This window comes from Cololabis saira, chromosome 4 (genome assembly GCF_033807715.1).
Source record: "Cololabis saira isolate AMF1-May2022 chromosome 4, fColSai1.1, whole genome shotgun sequence".
Classification (NCBI taxonomy): Eukaryota; Metazoa; Chordata; class Actinopteri; order Beloniformes; family Belonidae; genus Cololabis; species Cololabis saira.
The window spans coordinates 38,624,389-38,643,859 of NC_084590.1; the positions used below are offsets into that span (position 1 = coordinate 38,624,389).

The 19,471-nt window shown below is 39.4% G+C and overlaps 1 protein-coding gene across 2 annotated transcripts; it reads right to left on the minus strand.

Moving 5' to 3' along the window:
* Nucleotides 1–7,036: 7,036 nt before the first annotated feature.
* postnb (periostin, osteoblast specific factor b) lies at nucleotides 7,037–19,102 on the minus strand. Of its 2 annotated transcripts, XM_061719708.1 has the most exons (22): nucleotides 18,940–19,102; nucleotides 18,292–18,390; nucleotides 15,518–15,582; nucleotides 15,283–15,440; nucleotides 15,040–15,204; nucleotides 14,806–14,952; nucleotides 14,575–14,716; nucleotides 13,222–13,434; nucleotides 12,973–13,107; nucleotides 11,479–11,627; nucleotides 11,185–11,321; nucleotides 10,871–11,001; nucleotides 10,627–10,757; nucleotides 10,180–10,282; nucleotides 10,004–10,071; nucleotides 9,701–9,746; nucleotides 9,579–9,599; nucleotides 9,328–9,402; nucleotides 9,197–9,238; nucleotides 8,897–8,974; nucleotides 8,780–8,809; nucleotides 7,037–7,580 (listed from the first exon to the last, which is right to left on the minus strand). In XM_061719708.1, exons 1-22 carry the CDS (start codon nucleotides 19,056–19,058, stop codon nucleotides 7,552–7,554), a joined length of 2,283 nt encoding a protein of 760 aa, XP_061575692.1. In that variant the 5' UTR covers nucleotides 19,059–19,102; the 3' UTR covers nucleotides 7,037–7,551. The 2 variants fall into 2 exon arrangements, with proteins under 2 accessions (XP_061575692.1, XP_061575693.1); XM_061719709.1 differs by lacking the exon at nucleotides 8,780–8,809.
* Between the last annotated feature and the right edge of the window lie 369 nt (nucleotides 19,103–19,471).

Consider the following 19,471-nt stretch of genomic DNA (forward strand, 5'->3'; position numbering starts at 1 on the left):
TTGAAAGAGAAAAGTAATGCGTGTTGTCGCAGGATGGAGACGCACATTTTGATGTATAACACACTTGGGGGCACATTACGGTTCGGGCCGGATTAACTGCCCAAGGAATGGCATAAATTGCGCCAAAGTGACACGATTAATTCAAAATGGCCGACTTCCTGTTCGGTTTCGGCCATGTCGCCAAGAGACTTTTCTTTAAGTTGTGTACGGATACAGGTGTGTAGCGATTTTCGTGCATGTACGTCAAACCGTATTGTGGGGCTTGAGGCACAAAGTTTTCAAGGGGGCGCTGTTGAGCCATTTTGGCACGCCCATTAATGTAAACCATTAAATATCAAATTTTTCGCCAGGCCTGACTTGCGTGCAAAATTTGGTGACTTTTTGGGCACGTTTAGGGGGGCAAAAAGCCCCTCCTTTCGTCAGAAGAAAGAAAGAAAGAAAGAAAGAAAGAGAGAAAGAAAGAAAGAAAGAAAAATTCCTACAGATACAATAGGGCCTTCGCACTGAAGGTGCTCGGGCCCTAACTATTGTGCAAAAAACCAAAACAAAAAAAAATCACATATAAACGAAGAAAAGAGCCCTGGAAGTTCACTACTGATTCAAACTGGAAACCGGAAATGCTTCGCTTTCAAACGAACCAATCACAGCCCTCTCGGTCTGCGTGTGGTCTGCGTCGCCTCGACGCATAGTTACAATTTTCGGGAGGTGCACGTCAGTGACCCCGCAGGTGACGGCGTGTCGTCTGCGTCGACCCAAACCACACGCCGTAGGCACGGCGCCATTTTGACGCAGAAGCATAATTCAGCCTTTAGTGTAACTACATTATGTCATGTTTCTGTGCTCAGCCTTGTTATGGTCTATGACCTGTGACATGAAACTGTCTTCACCCGGACTCACCCTGGTACCAGAGTTTGGATCTTCATCACTGGGTTTTTAACATTCATGCACGGCTATTTCTGTTTCAGTAAGTTACCATGTTGATTAACTAAGATTTTTCGCTCACAATCTTCAAGGTGTGCAGAGAATGGTCCGAAAAAGAAAAAATGTCCAGTCCTCAAAAATAAATAGATATTTAACAAAATTGCAATATAAACCCACGTAATGTATATAACATGGAAATGCAGTGCATACAATTCAGCAATCAGAGTCATATAAGGTATTCTTTAGAGGTTTCATGAAAGTATTTACACAATTTATTAACCTTGAACTGGCGTGTAGAAAACCCAAGTTGTCGTGCAGTTATACGTGTCACTGTACATGATTTACACAAATCCTTAATCTAGAATCCGGGAATAGTATTATCCTAAAATATTGCTCAAGGAGTTATTAGTTCCATGCAGAGGAATTCACGTGGACTTCCAATTTGTTTTGCAGATTCATCCATTTGCTCACTGAACATGTAAAGATTATTGAGTTAAGCAACCGTGTGCACTGTAATTTGCTGTTTTGGTATTGTGCCACATGCATTTTTAGATTTGGCAGGTAGTTGTCCTCGTAAGGGATTTTGAAAAGGTTGGTGGGTTCATGAAGTGATAACACTTTGAAAATCAGTCTCAAGATAATATTTCTCATTGCATTTCAATAAACCAACTAAACACTATGAAATGATTTATCTCATAAAAGAATATTGAATACAAATGGAATATATCTTTAAAGACATGATATGTGTTTAAATATATAATCCTGTGTGGTTAAAGTTGTAGTGTTTAACAATTAGGGATATTTGTTGGTGGAAATATTCACTACTATATTTCAGTTCGTGTAGCTTTGCATGAAAATAAGAATAACTGTGTTTTTATTAAGCTAGATTGATCAACTTATTAAAAAGACAGGAAAAAGGGAATTGTTGACTTCCACCCTCTGCCTTGTTGCATGTTAAATTAAGGAAGTTGAGGAGATTGCTTTTTGTTGGCCCAGTGGTTTGGGAAAATGTGATGGGTTACAATTTGCAATTTGTACTGCTGGGTCTCATTACATATTACACCATGGAAGTTAAACAGAGCAGCTGAACATCCAGGTTCATAGAGACATGTCAACCTTCATCACCATTTAAACTCACTTTCTGGCATTTCTCCTCACCAACCATAAAGCGGTCAAATGAATCAAGCAAAGTTAAGTCATCAGTTTTCAAAGGAATTTAACCCTCTAATGCCTGACATATATGAAATAATTCTTAAAAGGAAAATATATATATTTATATATTCATTTGAAGTATTTCTTGTGTATTTAAATTTAAATCAACTCCGATTTGAACTTTAACAGTTTCTAAATAATGATTTTGTACACAACCACACACTCCCCTCTCACTCTAATGGGCAATTTAGAAACCCTAAGTATGACAATAGATTTCCTCACCAGGTTTTTCCACAGTGGGAGCACCCGGAGCAAATCCACACACGCATGGGTAGACACTACGCTACACTCTACAGGTCCATGTCAGTTATGTCAAATATCAAATGATGCGATTAGTATCAGGTTTAATTATGTTAGCTCGGACCATTAAATATCTCATATGACAGCAAACCTGATTACAATGCTGCAAAAAAAAAGTCAGATGTGGATAAGATACCTCTGGGGATAAGAAAGTTGGCCTGGGTGTCAGTGGAAATCGTGTAGGGCGATGAGGGATAAGATGCATGTTAATCAATTTTTCGGAAAAAGTTCTTCTCACAAAACCAATTTTTGTAGAAATGCCATTAGGCAATTAGCCATTACGCTACTGATGTAAGGCAGATATATTACAGTGGATTTGACCGGTGATATAGGTTCAAACAGGCAAGAAAGGGAGGTTGTGGAACATGTATAACTTTATTGATATGATCTCTTATCAGTTTAATAATATATTTATTGATTTCTTTACATTTCTATAAATAACATATACACAGTGAAAACTTAAAACATCTATGGGCTTAAAACGGGACCCAAAAGAAAAACCTAAATGTTTGATTTACATACTATAGATAATTGGTATCTTTTGCACTTTAAACTGATGTCAGCCTATACATTTTCTGGACATGTTCTGCATCCATGTGAGGTAAAGACACCCGTCATTAACCCGGATCTTTATAAGTCTGCTGGGGAAAATCGTGTTAAACTGTAATCCCCATCCAGTGTTGATAAGTTCATATTTTATTGTCATTTTGTCATTCCGGTTATACATACATGATGGCACCACAGTGGAAACTCATCAGTCACTGAGAACAAAGTCAGTGTGCCAGAAACATGTCAGCACTTTGGAACCAGTCATATACAGCTGCATCCAAGGAATCCTGGAGCAAAGTGGATATATGACATGGGGGCCATGTGGGCCAGTTAAAAATATAAAGAAAAGGAAAAAAAGACTTACTTCAGTTCATACATTTCAAAGTAAACCTGTAAGCTTGTTTTCTTCACCAAGCAGTTTACCTTCCTGAAAGCAAATGGATTATTGATGTATTTTTGTAGCTTGACTAAAGGTTTTAACCAGTTAAATAAGCAGAAAAAATTATACCCATAAAACCTTTTTGTTTAATGTTATCTCCCTTTAACTGTTATGACAGTGAAACAGAAGTTTTTTGCTCCAGTTTTCCATCCATCCATCCATCCATCCATCCATTATTTATACACACGTCTGCCCCATGGGCCCCCAGCTGTCTTTAGAAAAAGGCAGGGGTTAGTTATGTATGGATCGATACTTCTGATACCAGATCTGTATGCTCTAAAATTTATTCTCAAATGAAAATATCAATACTTTTGATACCTCAGTCATTTGTGGTAATGTATTTCCGACGTAACGTGCACCCAGGTGTGTTATACATCAAAATGTGCGTCTCCATCCTGTGACGATGCGCGTTACTTTTCTCAGTCAAAAGCGCTACCGTGGTGACGCTAGACGCCAAAAAGCGCGCCCCCCTTCATCTGATTGGTTCAGACAGAAAAAAGTTTGTGCCTCAAGCCCCATAATACGGTTTGACGTACATCCACGAAAATCCGTACACACCTGTATCATGTCACAACTTAAAAGTCTCTTGGCGCCATGGCCGAAACCGAACAGGAAGTTTTTAACATTTTGAATTAATCGTGGCACAATTTATGCCATTTCTTCGACCGTTAATGCGGCCCGAAGTGTAACGTGCACCCAGGTGTGTTATACATCAAAATGTGCGTCTCCATCCTGCGACGATGCAAATTATCGGTACTTTTCTCAGTCAAAAGCGTTACCGTGGCGACTATAGACGCCAAAAAGTGCGCCCCGCCCTTCATCTGATTGGTCCATATTTGATAGTTCCCCAAAAGTCACCAAATTTTGCATGCAGGCCAGGCCTGGCGATAAATTTGATATTTCATGGTTTGCATTAATGGGCGTGGCCTAATGGCTCAACAGCGCCCCCCGGAAAACTTTGTGCCTCAAGCCCCACAATACGGTTTGACGTACATCCACGAAAATCGGTACACACCTGTATCATCTCGCAACTTAAAGAAAAGTCTATTGGCGCCATGGCCGAAACCCAACAGGAAGTCGTCCATTTTTAATTAATTGTGTAATTTTGCCGCAATTTATGCCATTTCTTCGGCCGCTTCTTCGCCCGAACCGTAACGTGCACCCAGGTGTGTTATACATCATGAAATGTGCGTCTCGATCCTGCGACGACGCGCATTACTTTTCTCAGTCAAAAGCGTTACCGTGGCGACGATAGACGCCAAAAAGCGCGCCCCCGTTCATCTCATTGGCACATATTTGATAGTTCCTACATTCTGCCATAACTTTTGAATGGTTTGATATAGAGAGTCGTGGGTGGTGTCATCCCCTAAATGTCCAGGCCTGAAGAATCTACATGCAAGTCATACAAGCGCTTCCACTGCAGCACGCCTGAATGTGCACTAGGGTGTGAAGGCAGGTTCATTGCTGCTTGCAGCTTTAATCTGGTTTTATTATTTTACTTAGGATCTTTTTTTAGTGATAGAGACACCTTTTTCTGTTGTTGTAATAACTCAGCTATAATGTGAATGAAGCTGCTAGCTCAGTATGCTTCTGACTTTAAAATAAATAGCTTAATAAGTGACTGATGTCTTGTATTCTTAAACTATCCAAAATAGACCAATTTTTTTAGATTTACTGGGCACATTAGGTGTAGTTGCACAATGTATCGGTATCGTATCAGTATCACCGATACCAGCCTGAATTTTACTCAATATCAGATCGGAAAGGAAATCGCTCATATCGAACATGATTAGCAGGGGTACACCCTGGACTTATGTATATGCAAGGGTCACGAGTCCGGTTGCAGGGTGCCCCAGTTTTATTTTCTATAAACTTATCACATATTTAAGAATTGAAGTCATGCATTAAGAACAGTGTACAAATCCAGTCTGGATTGTGTCACAAAAACTGATAATTACATAAAGATAAATGAAACACAAAGATACTTGGGCGTCCAATGTGGCTGACCTAACCTATGGATAAGCTGATGTGTAACTTTGTTTTGATAAAGTGCAATTAAAACTGTTTTGCTAAGTAAAGAGAGAAGTGTCATTCTGCCTTTGCTGATATCAACTCTCAGTTAGATTTATCAATAATGAATCAGTCTTGAGCCAAACAGAACAGCAATAACATCCTCCAGCCGACGTCTTATCAATTATCTGAGAAGCTGTAAAAGGTGTAAAATATTACTAACTGTGGCTGTCTATACGACTGCATGGCAGGAAGTGAATGGGAGAGCGTTATTTAAAAAAACACAAACAAGCAAGAAGAGATCATCGATTCCTAGACTTGATACAAATCAAATGTTAAAGAGATCTACCACTATATCTTCACGCAGCTAAACATTTTGTATTCAGTTTTGCAATTATTCAAATTTCATGAATCTAGTTGCTGAGTCATTTTGCCGAATTAAATATGTGTGAGGGGACACAAAATCTGCATTATCACACATCTCACGGAGGTTTCTTCGCTGGACGACAGCAATTTGCGCAACATGTCATGTGGAAGAACATAAACTGACAGGGTATCAAGTTGAATAACCTTTACTGCATATTATCATGCAAACATTCAGTAGTTTAGCCGCAAACTTATATTATATATTATATATATTTTAATTAGATATGTAAAATGTGGCAGTGATAGTTGAAACAACAACACTTCAAATGTGAATATTATGCAGCAACCTACAGAAATGTGGACCTGTCAGACAAAGCTGTCACTAAAAGCAGTTGGGCTCTTTCTTTTCAAAATACTAAAACAACCTTTTCCTTGCACTTTGATTGCTGTGCACTTTAATATTTATAACTTCTCCGGGCTTGCTGTGTAGATAAACGTACATGACAGTCTTAAGACGTAAATTGAAATAAGGCTGCGGTGAACCAGCCGCCTGGCACGCCAACGTTTGATTTGTAATCCCGTGAAATACTATATCTTTAAGGTGCAAAATAACTTTTTTTAAATATTTATATGGTTCTATTGCAAGAGTTTCAGTTATTGTCTTGGCAGTTGCTCAGGTTTTTACCCCTTTTTCGTTTGCCCAAGATGCCATAAAGTATATTGAAGAACTTGGCAAATAAGCCAAACAGCGATGGAGAGCTGGGCAAGACCCAAATGTCTGCACATAAAATCTCACATTTCCTTGAAACATGATCTTACAGTTCAGTATGAATTACACTTCCTGTCGTCAAGCAAACAAAACAGACTATATTTCTGTTTGTTCTACAGCACAGAAAAGTGTGATTCAAGCTTCGCCTCAGACTGTTTTGTGCTTTGATCTTGGTCACGCTTCAATGAAGTATTGGCAGGAAAGGTTTTTTTCTTCGAGTCCAGCTAGATTTATGTTTTACATATGCCCTCCTGGATGTTTTCCCAAAAGTGAATTTCCAAATTCCTCTTTAAACATACAGATGCATGAAGGGGATCACTGAACAGGATGTCCTGGGCGTTTTTGAACCATATTTAAACAGTCTATTTTGAAATACAATTGTAGACATAATATTTAGATATGACCATTAACTTAAAAAAAACACACAAAAAAACTGTGAAGACACAGAAATGATGTTTCATGTTGGCATGTCGATTTTTGGCAAAAGTGCTTTATTGGAGGATGTCTGGAAAATACAAAAAGGAGAATATGTGGATTTGGCTCCATTATTCCAAAAGTAACACAACCAGCAGAAATGAAACCTTAGACAACTAACGGCAAGAGAATATCAAAATTGCATTATTGTATTATTCCCAAACAGCTTGGACAAATGTCTTGCTCTAATCACCACCTCTAGCAAAGCCATAGAAAAGTTAAGATCAAAAGTTTTGGGATGATATTTTTTGCAGTGGTTTTGAATTTTTGAGAAAAAAAAAAAAGGTAGACTTTGAACTGTTAACATACATGAATACTGAACTTAAAGCTTCAATATATGTACAGTTATAGCACCATCAAATCACTCGTGTGAACAGCTTCTTTGTCAGGTATAGCCATTGCATTATATTCAAAAAAATGAACAGGTATCCTTTGTTTTGCATCATTTTCAACCCCAAAGACTGACGTAAGTGTCAGCCTTTACAACAGAGATATTCGGATCCATTCACGTTCAATCCCTTCCCCTCCTCCTGGTGCCAGCTGTGAAAAGAAATCAAAAAAAAACATTTCAGTCACAAAGAAAGCAATTATTGTTTAAATATGACATATACTGTGTCAAAGCTTGGCGTATAAGTTCTGATCTCATCGCTCCCCAGACGGAAACACCACGTTCAGCACAGCAGGGAGTGGGAGTTATGACTCTAGCTTCCCCGGCAGCAGGCGTATCGACTGTGACCTGTGTGTTGGGCTGAATGTGGGTCTCATGAAAAACATATATGAACCACAAGTGCAGAGGCATAGCAAACGTTGGCATAGCGTCGAGGTGAGCATCGAGGTGAGCATCGTGGCAGCAAAGCGTGGCGAATTAGTCGAGACTTCACAGCTGACATTTTGGAATTAGTTGACGTTTTTGGGAAATACACTCATGCACTTCCTTGCTGAGAGTTAGACGAGAGGACTGCTGCAGTCCCTGTGTCTGGGTGGAAAATATGAAGATACACAGACAGTGGTAGATGGCTTAACTTTGCACATGAACTGGAAAGAGAAGAAACAGGCCAACCTGACTCTGCCCAAAAATAGAAAAACCCCATAGCACTTTTAAACTTTATTTATTATTATTGTCTAATTTGTGAAGTGTAAACAAAACGCACTGTGGTTTTTAAAAGAGGTCATGTGTGGAACCTCTTGGCAGGAATCCTTATGAATTCCTGTTATTGCAGGGGTTACCAGGCGACCAGTGAGATCCAGTAAGTATGACTGTCTGGCGCAGACTCATTCCAGCACACAATTCCCTGTAAGTAATTGTGGCCTATGACTAAACTAACAAGATAAAACGTGTTAATTTGTTAGCCCCAAGACGCTAGTATTGTTAGACATCAAAAGGCGAACTGTTGCTGGATGTAAGTCTCACTTCATATTTACCACTTTAACACTAACAAAAGAATCATCAGTCCTCTGATCTAATGCTCAGCAAGGAAATGAGCAGGGTGAGCTTTTTATAGTCCTCAAAATGTCAAACCATTCCACTGATTACACCCATCGTGATTGATGGGTTGTGTTATGATGCAGACGAAACAGTTTGGCGTATAAAGGCAGGGACAGACTTGAATTCACAGCCAAAAATCAATCCCAGTCTGTCCTTTTTTCCACAAAGCAAGTTTAATAGTTAGACTTCCTGCTGTTCTTTTTCTTCAAAAAAAAAAAAAAATCTTATTTTATTTGTTTATTTATTGTTTTACCCAAAACTCTTCTGGGAGGAGATCTTCCTCCTACAAAGGCAAGCAAACATACTCATCACATATTATTCACGGATTGCTTTTCTATATCGGTAAGACGTGAAGGATGAAAAGACTCACTTTGGATTATTTTCGTAAGTCGCTCACTGTCGAGGTTTGTGTCCCCTTCGATGGTGGTGAATTGTGAAAGATCGAGTCCTAGAGGGAAGGAAGTATCGCATCTGCATTATGGGTGAAGTCATAAACATGTACGCAACGTAATTCATATTAGGATAAGTTGGATCTACCTAAATTACTAACATCGACATATCTCTGCAGGAATAAAGAACTTTAGAAAAGTGAGCAATTAAACGTGAAACACCCACTAAGGAGAAACAATGGTGTTTCAGTTCAGTTTTATGATTCAGAAGCTTCACTTACCATCCAGGTCTGTGGAGCCAGAGCTGACTGAGTACTGAGGACCTGGAAACACCAACATTTTTGAGTTCTTGAGGGGAAAAACTTATGTGAAGTACAAAAATGTCATATGTGTATATAAAAAAAAAGCATACCTGACACAACTCTGGTGACTGTGGTGATGCTGGGATCAGTCTCGATAACTCTGGTCACTTTCTTTATTTCAGGTACTGTAAAAGCAGAAAGATCATTATTTGACACCATGAATTTAAAGGGTATAGTATTATGATCGGCTGCTACCTTCAAACTTTTATAGTCAAAAGCAAAGGGCAGCACCGAGCCAGCACATTGAAAACCTAGGAATGACTGTAAGGGCATGATGATGATAATTGAGGATCTTTATTACCTTGCTCAATGATGATCTTCTCTAAAAACAACAGAGATTATAAAAACATGAATGACAGTGAGAAATGAACTATTATGAAAGCAAAAATACACAAATATATAATAAATTATACCATTACTCACTCATAAAGGTCAGAGGGATTTCTTGATATCTGAAGCCTGAAATGAACTGTAAAAACACAGTTGCAAAATTAATAAATCTGGAGCATGTGATTGATTAACAGAGTGCATCAGCTGCACAGGTTCTCAAGTACGTTCTTGTCTCTGTGTTATGTTTGTAAAACTCTGTCTACAGTGCACTTCAATTCAATAGTACTTCATTAGTGCATGAAAAGAAAATTATAATCTCCCTTGACACATTAAAAACCACACCTTGCTCTTTCTTCACAGGCACTGGCACTGTAATAATGAGAGGTCAGTACCCACCTTTATCTGGAAGTAGGTGATGAGCTTCCTCAGCACCATGAGGAGATCCTGGCTCCCCACAGGGATATCTGGAAGAGTGCACAGGGCGTTAACCACAATTAGACTTTTACTGTGATTATAAAAAATGCGTGTCTTGACAGATTTATGAAAGGGAGGAAATATAATAAAATTCATACCTTCGGGGTACAAAACTTGATTGACAAAGTGAATCACGCCATTTGTGGCCATGATATCAGACTCTGGGATTTGCACAGAATTGACTTTGATGGTGTTGTTTGCCTGAGGTAGAGAGATAAAATCATCATAAACCACAAAATGAACTCCATCCATCCGTTATCTATACCCGCTTTATCCTTTGCAGGGTCACAGGGGTCTGCTGGAGCCTATCCCAGCTATTTTCAGGCGAGAGGCAGGGAGAAAATGAACAAAATGAACTGCGAATAACAAATACGGACTGATTTTGAATGAATGTGATTAACTTGCTGTGGTTTTAGGACTGAGGATAAGGCATGATGACTCATGGTAACATATAAATACAGTGCCTAAAAACGTTTACATTTAAATATGAGAAAAGACAGAAGCTGAACCTCTCTGGGAAGAAGGTTTCTGGAGCAAATACGTACATGCATCACTTTGAGGTTGCTGCCCTGTTGACTTCTGAGAAGATTTGTCACCCGAGTCTCCAGTCCGCCACCAATGAAAATGCCATTACTGATGTGATACAAGAGAATGGTTCTGAGAGCGTTTGTGTCACCTAAAATGAGGAAATACATAGTCTGTTAGGTGATTTTTGGACAATTTTGAAATGCCAACATAAGTTTCTAAAAAAAAAAAAAAATGTATATAAGAGGATGATTTTAGATTTACTCTTCAAAAACGTCAAATCCCTGTCACTCAAGCCAGCGAAGGCCTTGTCGGTTGGGGCAAAGAGGGTAAAGTCTCCCTCCTGACGGAGCACGTCAGTCAGGCCGGCAGCTTCCATCAGAGACAAAAAGATCCTGCAGCACAGAGAAGAAAACACTAACTTAGCTGTTATGGAAACCACGGAGGGCTGACAAACTGCACAGGCAGCACTTTCCAACTCCCCTACTGTATGTGCTATGTGGATTTAATGTGGTCGGAGAATTATGCTGCATTTTAAGGTCTGAAGTCCAACTTTATTAACATTGTCTTGCGCTTACTTGAAACCTCCGTTTTGTGTCAGAATCTCAAGCATAGTGTTTTCCGCAGGTTTCACAAACATCTTCATGAGATGAACGGCTCCATTGGCTCCTTCTTTACTGCCTCTTATCAGGCAGGAGTTTTCGATGCACACAGCCTGCAGATAAAATCCACATGTTTCAGCCACAAAGATCGATGGGGTTTCTCCGATGTATTATGACTGATAGAAGAATGGCAGGCATAAAAGCACATAACGTGTGTTCGGCTGAACACAGCCTTAATTCCTTGGCACAACTTCACAGAGCATGACGCACCGTGCGGTAAATGAAGACCCTAAGAAATTTTCCCCCGACGGTCTCCAGACGCTGGCCATTGTACAGTTGTCCAAGGCCAAATTTAGTCTTTATGATGTGGTTCTCCAGGATAATCTGGAGAAGCCCCTGATCCATAGACATCACTTCTTCTGCAAAGCAAAGGACATGTTTTGTTTCTTTTTCTTTTTTTTTCCCCGAAGGAAGTCGATTGCAGTTTACATTTGCAGCAACTGCTTTGGCCAGATGATTACATTTTGCTTTAAGTATTTGTCAACAATATCCAACAAGAAGCAGCTGTAAAGAGGAGCAACTGCTGTATCAGCAACAAAGTTATTGTTAGTTGACTCATTGTAGAATGACTCAAACCTGTTGCAGTACTTTTTTCCTGGTCCTTTACTGACCTTTTCCGTTTATCTAAAAAAGGGTTGGTCAAAGGTTTTGCAAAAACCAACTTATCGTCAGGTGTAAGACCTCAAATGCAAAACAAGCTGAAGAGGAGAAAACAAACCAAAACAACAACAAAAAGAAAACAGAAGAAGAAAGATGTTTTAACCATTTTTTTTCTCTCAGTTTCTTTTTCATCACAGCAATCCGGATTTTGTGTTTTTTGTAGACGTGTGTGCAGGAATGCAGGATTCCACCACCCCCTCATATGAAAGACTTCAAACGGGAGTGGGGCAGGAGTGCATCCAATTTCTTATGAGCAAAAGTGTAATCTTGTACGTGTTACTGTGAGGGTGCACGTCTGTACCCCAGATTTCAAACTACTTCAAACCATTCGTCCTGTCAGCTGAGGTAGGGATTTTTAGATGTTGCCAGGCAGCAAATAGAACACAGATCTCTTCCACTTCCCGCACTTCCAGCTTTCTGACAGTTTTTCATCCTTCATGTTTGTCTAATTTAATTTGATAAGATTATTTAAGTTATTTACCACATAATTTCCTTTTGTGGATAAACAAACTATTATTCGAATTCCACTGACAATTCTGACGTGCAAAGTAAAGTTTTACAAACTCGGAGAAATGATTAAAATTTGAGGTTATATATTGATTTAATGCTTGGTGCAAGCATCAATAACCTTTAATGAATTCCTCTTTAATATGGCTCGTAGACATGTTAGGACAAATCCTCTAATACTAGGGGACAAGGTTTGTTTCACGTCAGTGCTGCCTGGTTTAGTGCTTGCATCCAATAGAAATCATATTCTGACTATTAATTATTCTTAAAGATACACACAAACATTATGTGAAGTCTAAGAATGTTGTCCAGGGGAGGGATTATTTTATCTTAACTGACATAAATCTCCATCTTTGTCCTCGTAAATCTACTTCAAGTGACCTATTACTTGTTAATATAACCTAAATCAGCATGCAAGGGTTGAACTAAGACATACATAACATATTTTCCTTAATTCCACAGTGCAACTGAATTTGAATGAAGCACCTGATTAGTGAAAAACAGAGGTGTATATTATATAAACAGTATATGACTCACCAGTGAAGACAGAATTGAGAGGAGCCAGCAAAGTGTACTCGGCCTCTGGGTTCATGGAGGCAGAAAGTCCCAGCTCGGAGACCATGTCACCAAAGGTTGACTGGGATTTCTCCAACAGTTCCATGACCAGCTTAGCTTTGAGTAGACGGGAATGACAGACAGCATTAAGATAGGAAAACAGAAAAACCACCAAAACAACAAAGTTTTGTCAAAAAATAACAATAATGGAGGAATTGAGAGAGTTCTAACCCGAGTCTGGAATGAGCACTTCATCAATAAGATGGATGACACCGTTGGTTGTGACAATGTCCTTCTTCAGCACCATTTTGACGCCATTAACTGTTAAACTTTCGCCGTCACAGCCAATTTCGATGTTGTTTCCCTCCATGGTCTCATAACTGCTTCCTGCCATGATGGCCTCGGAGCACTGGACGGACTCCAAGAGGTGGAAGCCCAGAAGAGCTGAAACAAGAAGATGTTTACATAGGTAGATGTTTATTCGATGCGCTGACAGTTTTACGTTGCTTCCTGTGTTAAACTGCAGCTGAGGAAATAAAGTCTTGGAAACCTGCTGACCCTTTGGGTCCCGGAGGACCTTCTGTGAAAAGACTGAATAGGCTCTGTTTAACTTTAAGTAAAACTGCTCTGATCTAATAGGACAAACTCTGAGCGAGGAAAGAAAAAAAGGAAGCTATACTGCTGGTTTTCTCACTGAGGCAATCATTCAAGGTGTCCAAGGGAAAAATGAAAAAGAAGTAAAAAAGTGATGTCAGAAACGCATATTGTTACTGAATATTTAAAGATTTTAAGCATTTACAGCTAAATGTGTGTACCTCAGTGGCGTCACCAGGGGGTGGCCAAGGGTGGCCAAAGCCCCCCCTACAAATTTGCTGGCCTCCCCACTGGCCACCCCTACGGAAGAGTATTAGGGCCAGGCAGGAGAAAAATAAAAACAATATTTTAGAGGAAGAAGATTTTTTTTTCATTATGCACTTCGAGAAAAAAGTCGAAATGTCGAGAAAAAAGTCAAAATGTCAAGGAAAAAGTCGAAATGTAGATATTAATGTTGAAGTAGAATTTCGGGAAAAAAGATGAAATGTATTTCAACTTTATTCTCGAAATTTCAACTTTATTCTCGAAATTTCAACTTTATTCACAAAATTGTATTTCAACATTAATCTCAACATTTCGACTTTTTTCTCGACATTTCGACTTTTTTCTCGAAGTGCACAATAAAAAAAAATCTTCCCCTCTCAAATATTTTTTTCTTGCATGGCCCTAATACTCTTCCGTAATAAACCCAAGTATATCAGTAGGCGTTTTTTTAAGTATTTCTGAGCCCTTATACTACAACAGTATAATACAATCCTGTAATGACGGCTTTTAGTTTTGGTGTCTACCCCAAGAATTTAAGTGGCCCCATCTGGCCCCCCCTATGAAACATTTTTGGAGGCGCCCCTGGTGTACCTGTCAGATTAATTGTGGTATTACCACAATTTGAATTTATTTTAAAAAAAGAAAATATTGTTACATTGAACTGTGGAACTGCCATTAGTAGTTTTAATACTACCGAATAAGCCTATGAGGTTTCATTGGACTTACCGTTGAGGACTTCCTTGTCGCTCTGAAATCTTTCCAACACATCACCACCAAGTTTATCGAAGGCGTCATTGGTGGGAGCAAAAAGAGTGTAATGTCCTGGCTGGCCAAGTTTCTCCAGAAGTCCAGCATTTTGGGCCATGTCCTGGTGATTTCAACATCCGGAATGTGTTTAGTAAACTTCAGCAAACAATAAAACACAGCCCCGTCCACCCCCGTGTTTACTTTACTTACGCTCAGAGTTGTCAAGTCATCGTTAACCTCAATGAAATCTTGGATGGTGTTTCCGACGGCGCTGATCACGCGGTCGATGACGTGCACAACTCCGTTGGTGGCAATCTGATTACCATGGATGATCCTGGCACAATTGACAGTCACCACCTGCACGGGAGATTGCACTTCAGTTTTTTCTGCTGACAAGTATATTCGTACGGGATCGCTGCATTAAAACTAAATGACCACCCTCACCCCATTGGAATAATGGTTAATCAGGAGTTCAAGGTCATTGTACATAGAAGTGACTCTCATTCCGTTCCTTAAATCTTTGGTCAAGAGGCGCTTGTTGGCCATGTGATAATGCAGAGCATTGTACAGTTCAATGTTGACATTGCTGACCAGCGCATTTCTCACTTCCTGTTGAATGAGAAACATGAAATGTTAGTACCTCACAAAGAGAGAAGTTACAGAGATGCTAGTCTTGACCTGACTCACTTCGTCCAACGCCTCCCAGGCCTCATTGCTGGGAGCAAAGAAAGTGTAGGACCCTGATCCCTCGATTTCAGGTCTTAGTTTAGAGATGTCAGCGTATCTTTGGGTGGATGTGGCCTTCACTATAGCCAGACTTCCATACACATGGTCAATTGGGGCAACTATAGAAAAAACAGATAAATAACAGCATGCGTGATATGACCTCTCACTTGTGTATAAGTATTGCTGCACAATATACCTGCGGGACAGCCACGCATTCCCTCCAGCTTGATGTATCCTGGGCAGCACTCATAAAGCACAGTCCTACGGGAGAAATAGTACACATCATGAATGTGGTTCCTGCACTTCCTTTGAACTACAAACTTTTCCCCAAATCTCTGTATTAAAACTGTGCAATGTAAGACGCTTTTGATACTTTATTGCTGCTACAGTATGTTTTCGGTTGACTCATCTTTCTGTAATGTTGTGAGGTTTTTGGTGCCCCCCCCCCCATATGTTCCTTATTATCTTCTGCGTTACCCCAGCAGACCAGTCCAGCAGTTTGTGCCAAAGACCTAATGGAAAAGGGTGCCTTGAGGTTTATGCTACCATTACAGTAGTGGATTTATTTTACCAAGACCGCTTTGAAGTCTACCAGTTAGTTTGGACTCTTCTTGGCATCTGACTCACCACAGAAACATTATGATTTTGGCCTTGAAAAACTACTAGGTAATTAGAAGTTTGGGCCATCTCGGTTGACAAACAAGTTTTGACAGGCTCCATGGAAACACTTTGAGTTTTTGTGCATTGTAGAGACAAACTCTTTTTTTTTCCTCAGAGTTGGGAAACGTGTGATAACCAGTGTCTTCTCCACTGACACAATGCACAATAGCCTGAGGTTAATCGTAAAAACATGACTTCCATCAGCATGCTCACACATGTCCGAACTATAGCACCAGTTATAGGAAAAGTCAAGCCATGGGAAAACTAGACATGTCGTGATGTACATTTCATCTTGAATAAGTAGGAGGTATTCAACGATATAAAAAAAGACCCACAGGGGCATGAAGAACACCCCAGATGTAGCTATGATGGGTAAACAATACCATATGTGTCTAGGGTTGGCCAGAGAGTCCATTACTTGGATTTTATTGTTAGAAAAGTTGCTTCTGCCCCTTCCTTCAGCTCAGAATAATTAGAGCAATTATAGAAAATGGTAGGGATAGCACAATGTTTTTGCTTTATATAAATAAGTCACTTATAAATGTATCAGTGTAACAAGAAGCAATACATCTGGTAGCAAAGTGATAAAGTTTAGGAGTTCCTTATTTCCAGCTGTTTTGCATGTGCCCCCTCAAAATAGACAAATGCCTGTACTTAATAGAAAATATTTATACGCTGCATAGGAAAGAAAGGGAGAAACTCTGAACAGCCGGACATGATTAAAAACTGATTGCTGATAGTAAAGACATTTTTGAAAAAATATGTCTCTAAACTTCAGAAGAAGACAGTATGGCACACTGTTCTTTGTTTCATCCACTGTTAATGTTTCAGAAGGTATATGGACCACTACTCCTGGGCCGTAGCCAGCTCTGCATGGTTATAACAGCTGTATTTGAATCAAGCTTGAATGGAGTTGCAGCGTTTGGGATGAAATCACATAAACCCATTGGGGCAGAGTCAGCAAAAACCCTGGCTATATTGCTTTCCCACACTGAGTGATTGTATTTGGCCATGGAGCTGGAAACTTTTACTGCCAGCCTCTTTATTTAAAAAAAAAAGAACAACAAAAAAAAACTGTTCCACTGCAAATCTTGATAACTTTGTTATAAAGTACCCTGTATATAATGCAAACAATCGCTAAGAAACAGTCTGGAAGTTTGGTAGACTATGTTTCCATGGAGATATATGAAATCATGATCATATCATGATATATGAAAATGATTTGTTACCCGTGCTTTGGAACTTTTGTGACAAATTAGAAAAGTGGACGACCAGATGAAAGATGTATCTGAAGAAGATATAAGGTTTTAGCTGGCAAAGGTGATGTGATCTAGTCACAACAGCTTCTGTAGTCAGGAAAACTGTAACACAGTTAAATTAGATATATAGTGCTTTTTTTCCAAGTTGCATTGAAAAAGAAAACAATAAAAGAAAGATGAAAAAGAAAGGAAAAGAAAAATCTGCTAAATACGTCATTATTTGCGTGCTATTTGGGTGAAGTTTGTTGTGAGAACTGGACTTTAGTCCAGGTCTTGTTTGATGTATTACATAGACCAAAGTAAAGCTCCCAGGGTAATAGATCAAATTCTTCTGATGGTCCAATATCTTCTGTTGCCAGGATCAGTGAGAGGAGTGAATTCATGATGAAGAAGGAAACCTGTTCAGTAACTTACACACGGTCCGGTCAAGCACTGAGGACAACTTCACAGTGAAACTTTTGCCATACGCATGTTTCTTCGAGTGAGGAAAAAAGTCAAATTAAAAAAAGGGGCCCCTAAATAGGCCATGTTATAGTTTAAAAGTGCTGAGTTGGTTGGAACAATAACAAAAGAAAAAAAAAGTGGTTTTAATGATTAGGTTGAATGTGTTTCCATTCATGAATATGGTCAACATCTTGTGGCCACATCACATCCTGGAATCAGTGGTTCACCACTGAGGAATCCAGCAACGACCAAGGACTCTAGCATCCTGAAAACCCTACTGCAGTTCACGGGACATATAGGATCAAATACGGCTGTCTTCATGCTCAAAGAGTACGGGGCTGCATCCATAAATGTGTTTTCCATTTTACACAGTAGGTTCATTCAGAGTAAGATAGCAGATGTCTATCTCTGTGGAAACATCCAAGTTTCCACCAAGAGCTTTGGGAGGACGTTTGAGAAGACAGCCATGCAGAGACAGAGGAACTTTTTTTTTTTTCAGAAACAAACATGAGCAAAGCTTAAAGCTTTTTAACCTTTTCGTGTATTTGCTGAATTATGTTGTTGAGCTGGAGACCCAGCTTATCAGATTGGACAAAATAACACTTACGCTTTCCTTCCACAGATGGCCCCTTGGTACCAATTACGGCAAGTGCTGAAATACTTCTTGTTGGTCCCCGCGACTTGCTGTAGCGCACAGACATTGGGTCTATTGAGAACAGTAAGAGAGAATGGGAAAAGGGTGTGTGAAGAATCAGCATGAATATGTTGAAAATGTAAACAATTCACATATACATTATAATCTGAATAGAGACTTACTCTACAACACTTCAGACTGTCAAGTATGAATAATTGCTTTGGCAACTATCCCTGCTGCTTCTGAAACCAGGCAGCCAGATCTGAATAATGATATTGATGCCTTCTGTACATGAAGTGTCAGTTTTGAGTTATGAGTCAGCGTCTTCTGTCAAGCTGCAGAATGCCTCTTCCAATGCAAATTAACTCTTTTCAAATTCATTTTGTTTGTTTGTTCTTTTAATTGTAAAACAACCAAAGCCGCATTGCATTATAGCAGATTCTATGTAGACATGGTATAAAGGTGCACAAATAGTTGTAGTAATAGATAGTAATAGTAATAGTAATAGATAGTTCTGTTGCTCATTTCAGCTCAGAATTCACGCACACAGAAATAAATAAAAGGGAAAGTGATGGAAAAGGAAAAAAACACTTCAATAATTATTGATGATAATGAGCTTACCCTTCTTTTTTGGCCCTGATGCGACTGTGGGAAACGATTTTGTCATAGGCTGAGGAGTCAGCAGAGTCAAATGTAGAGAGCACAAAGAGTGCAAAGGCAGCCACAAAAAGGAGCTTCATCCTTGATTCCAGCAAGCCCTTCCAGACCCAGAGTAATAGGAGCAAAGCCCCAGCCGGGGTTTATATACCACAAGTCTCACCCTCCACTCTGGGGGGATGGTTAAGTTTCCTACATGTATGGACCACCCAGACCCTCCCAAAAAGCACATTTCTCTTCAACATTAGCCTTTATCCCTTTCCCTGTGATTAATTATATGTGTAGCTATTATTTCTAAAGTGCATAAAATGACTAGTAGAGTGCTTCTTTTTACTTTTAACTGACAAAACATTTAGCCACTCCTCATGTATAATCTGAGGTGTGCACAGTTTAAGAGCATATCCTGCTAAATAACAAGCTCTTTTATAAAGTTCAAGACTTATTTATTTCCCCCCTTTGAAGTATTTTCCAAGCTTTTAAATAAGTCCAAAGACAA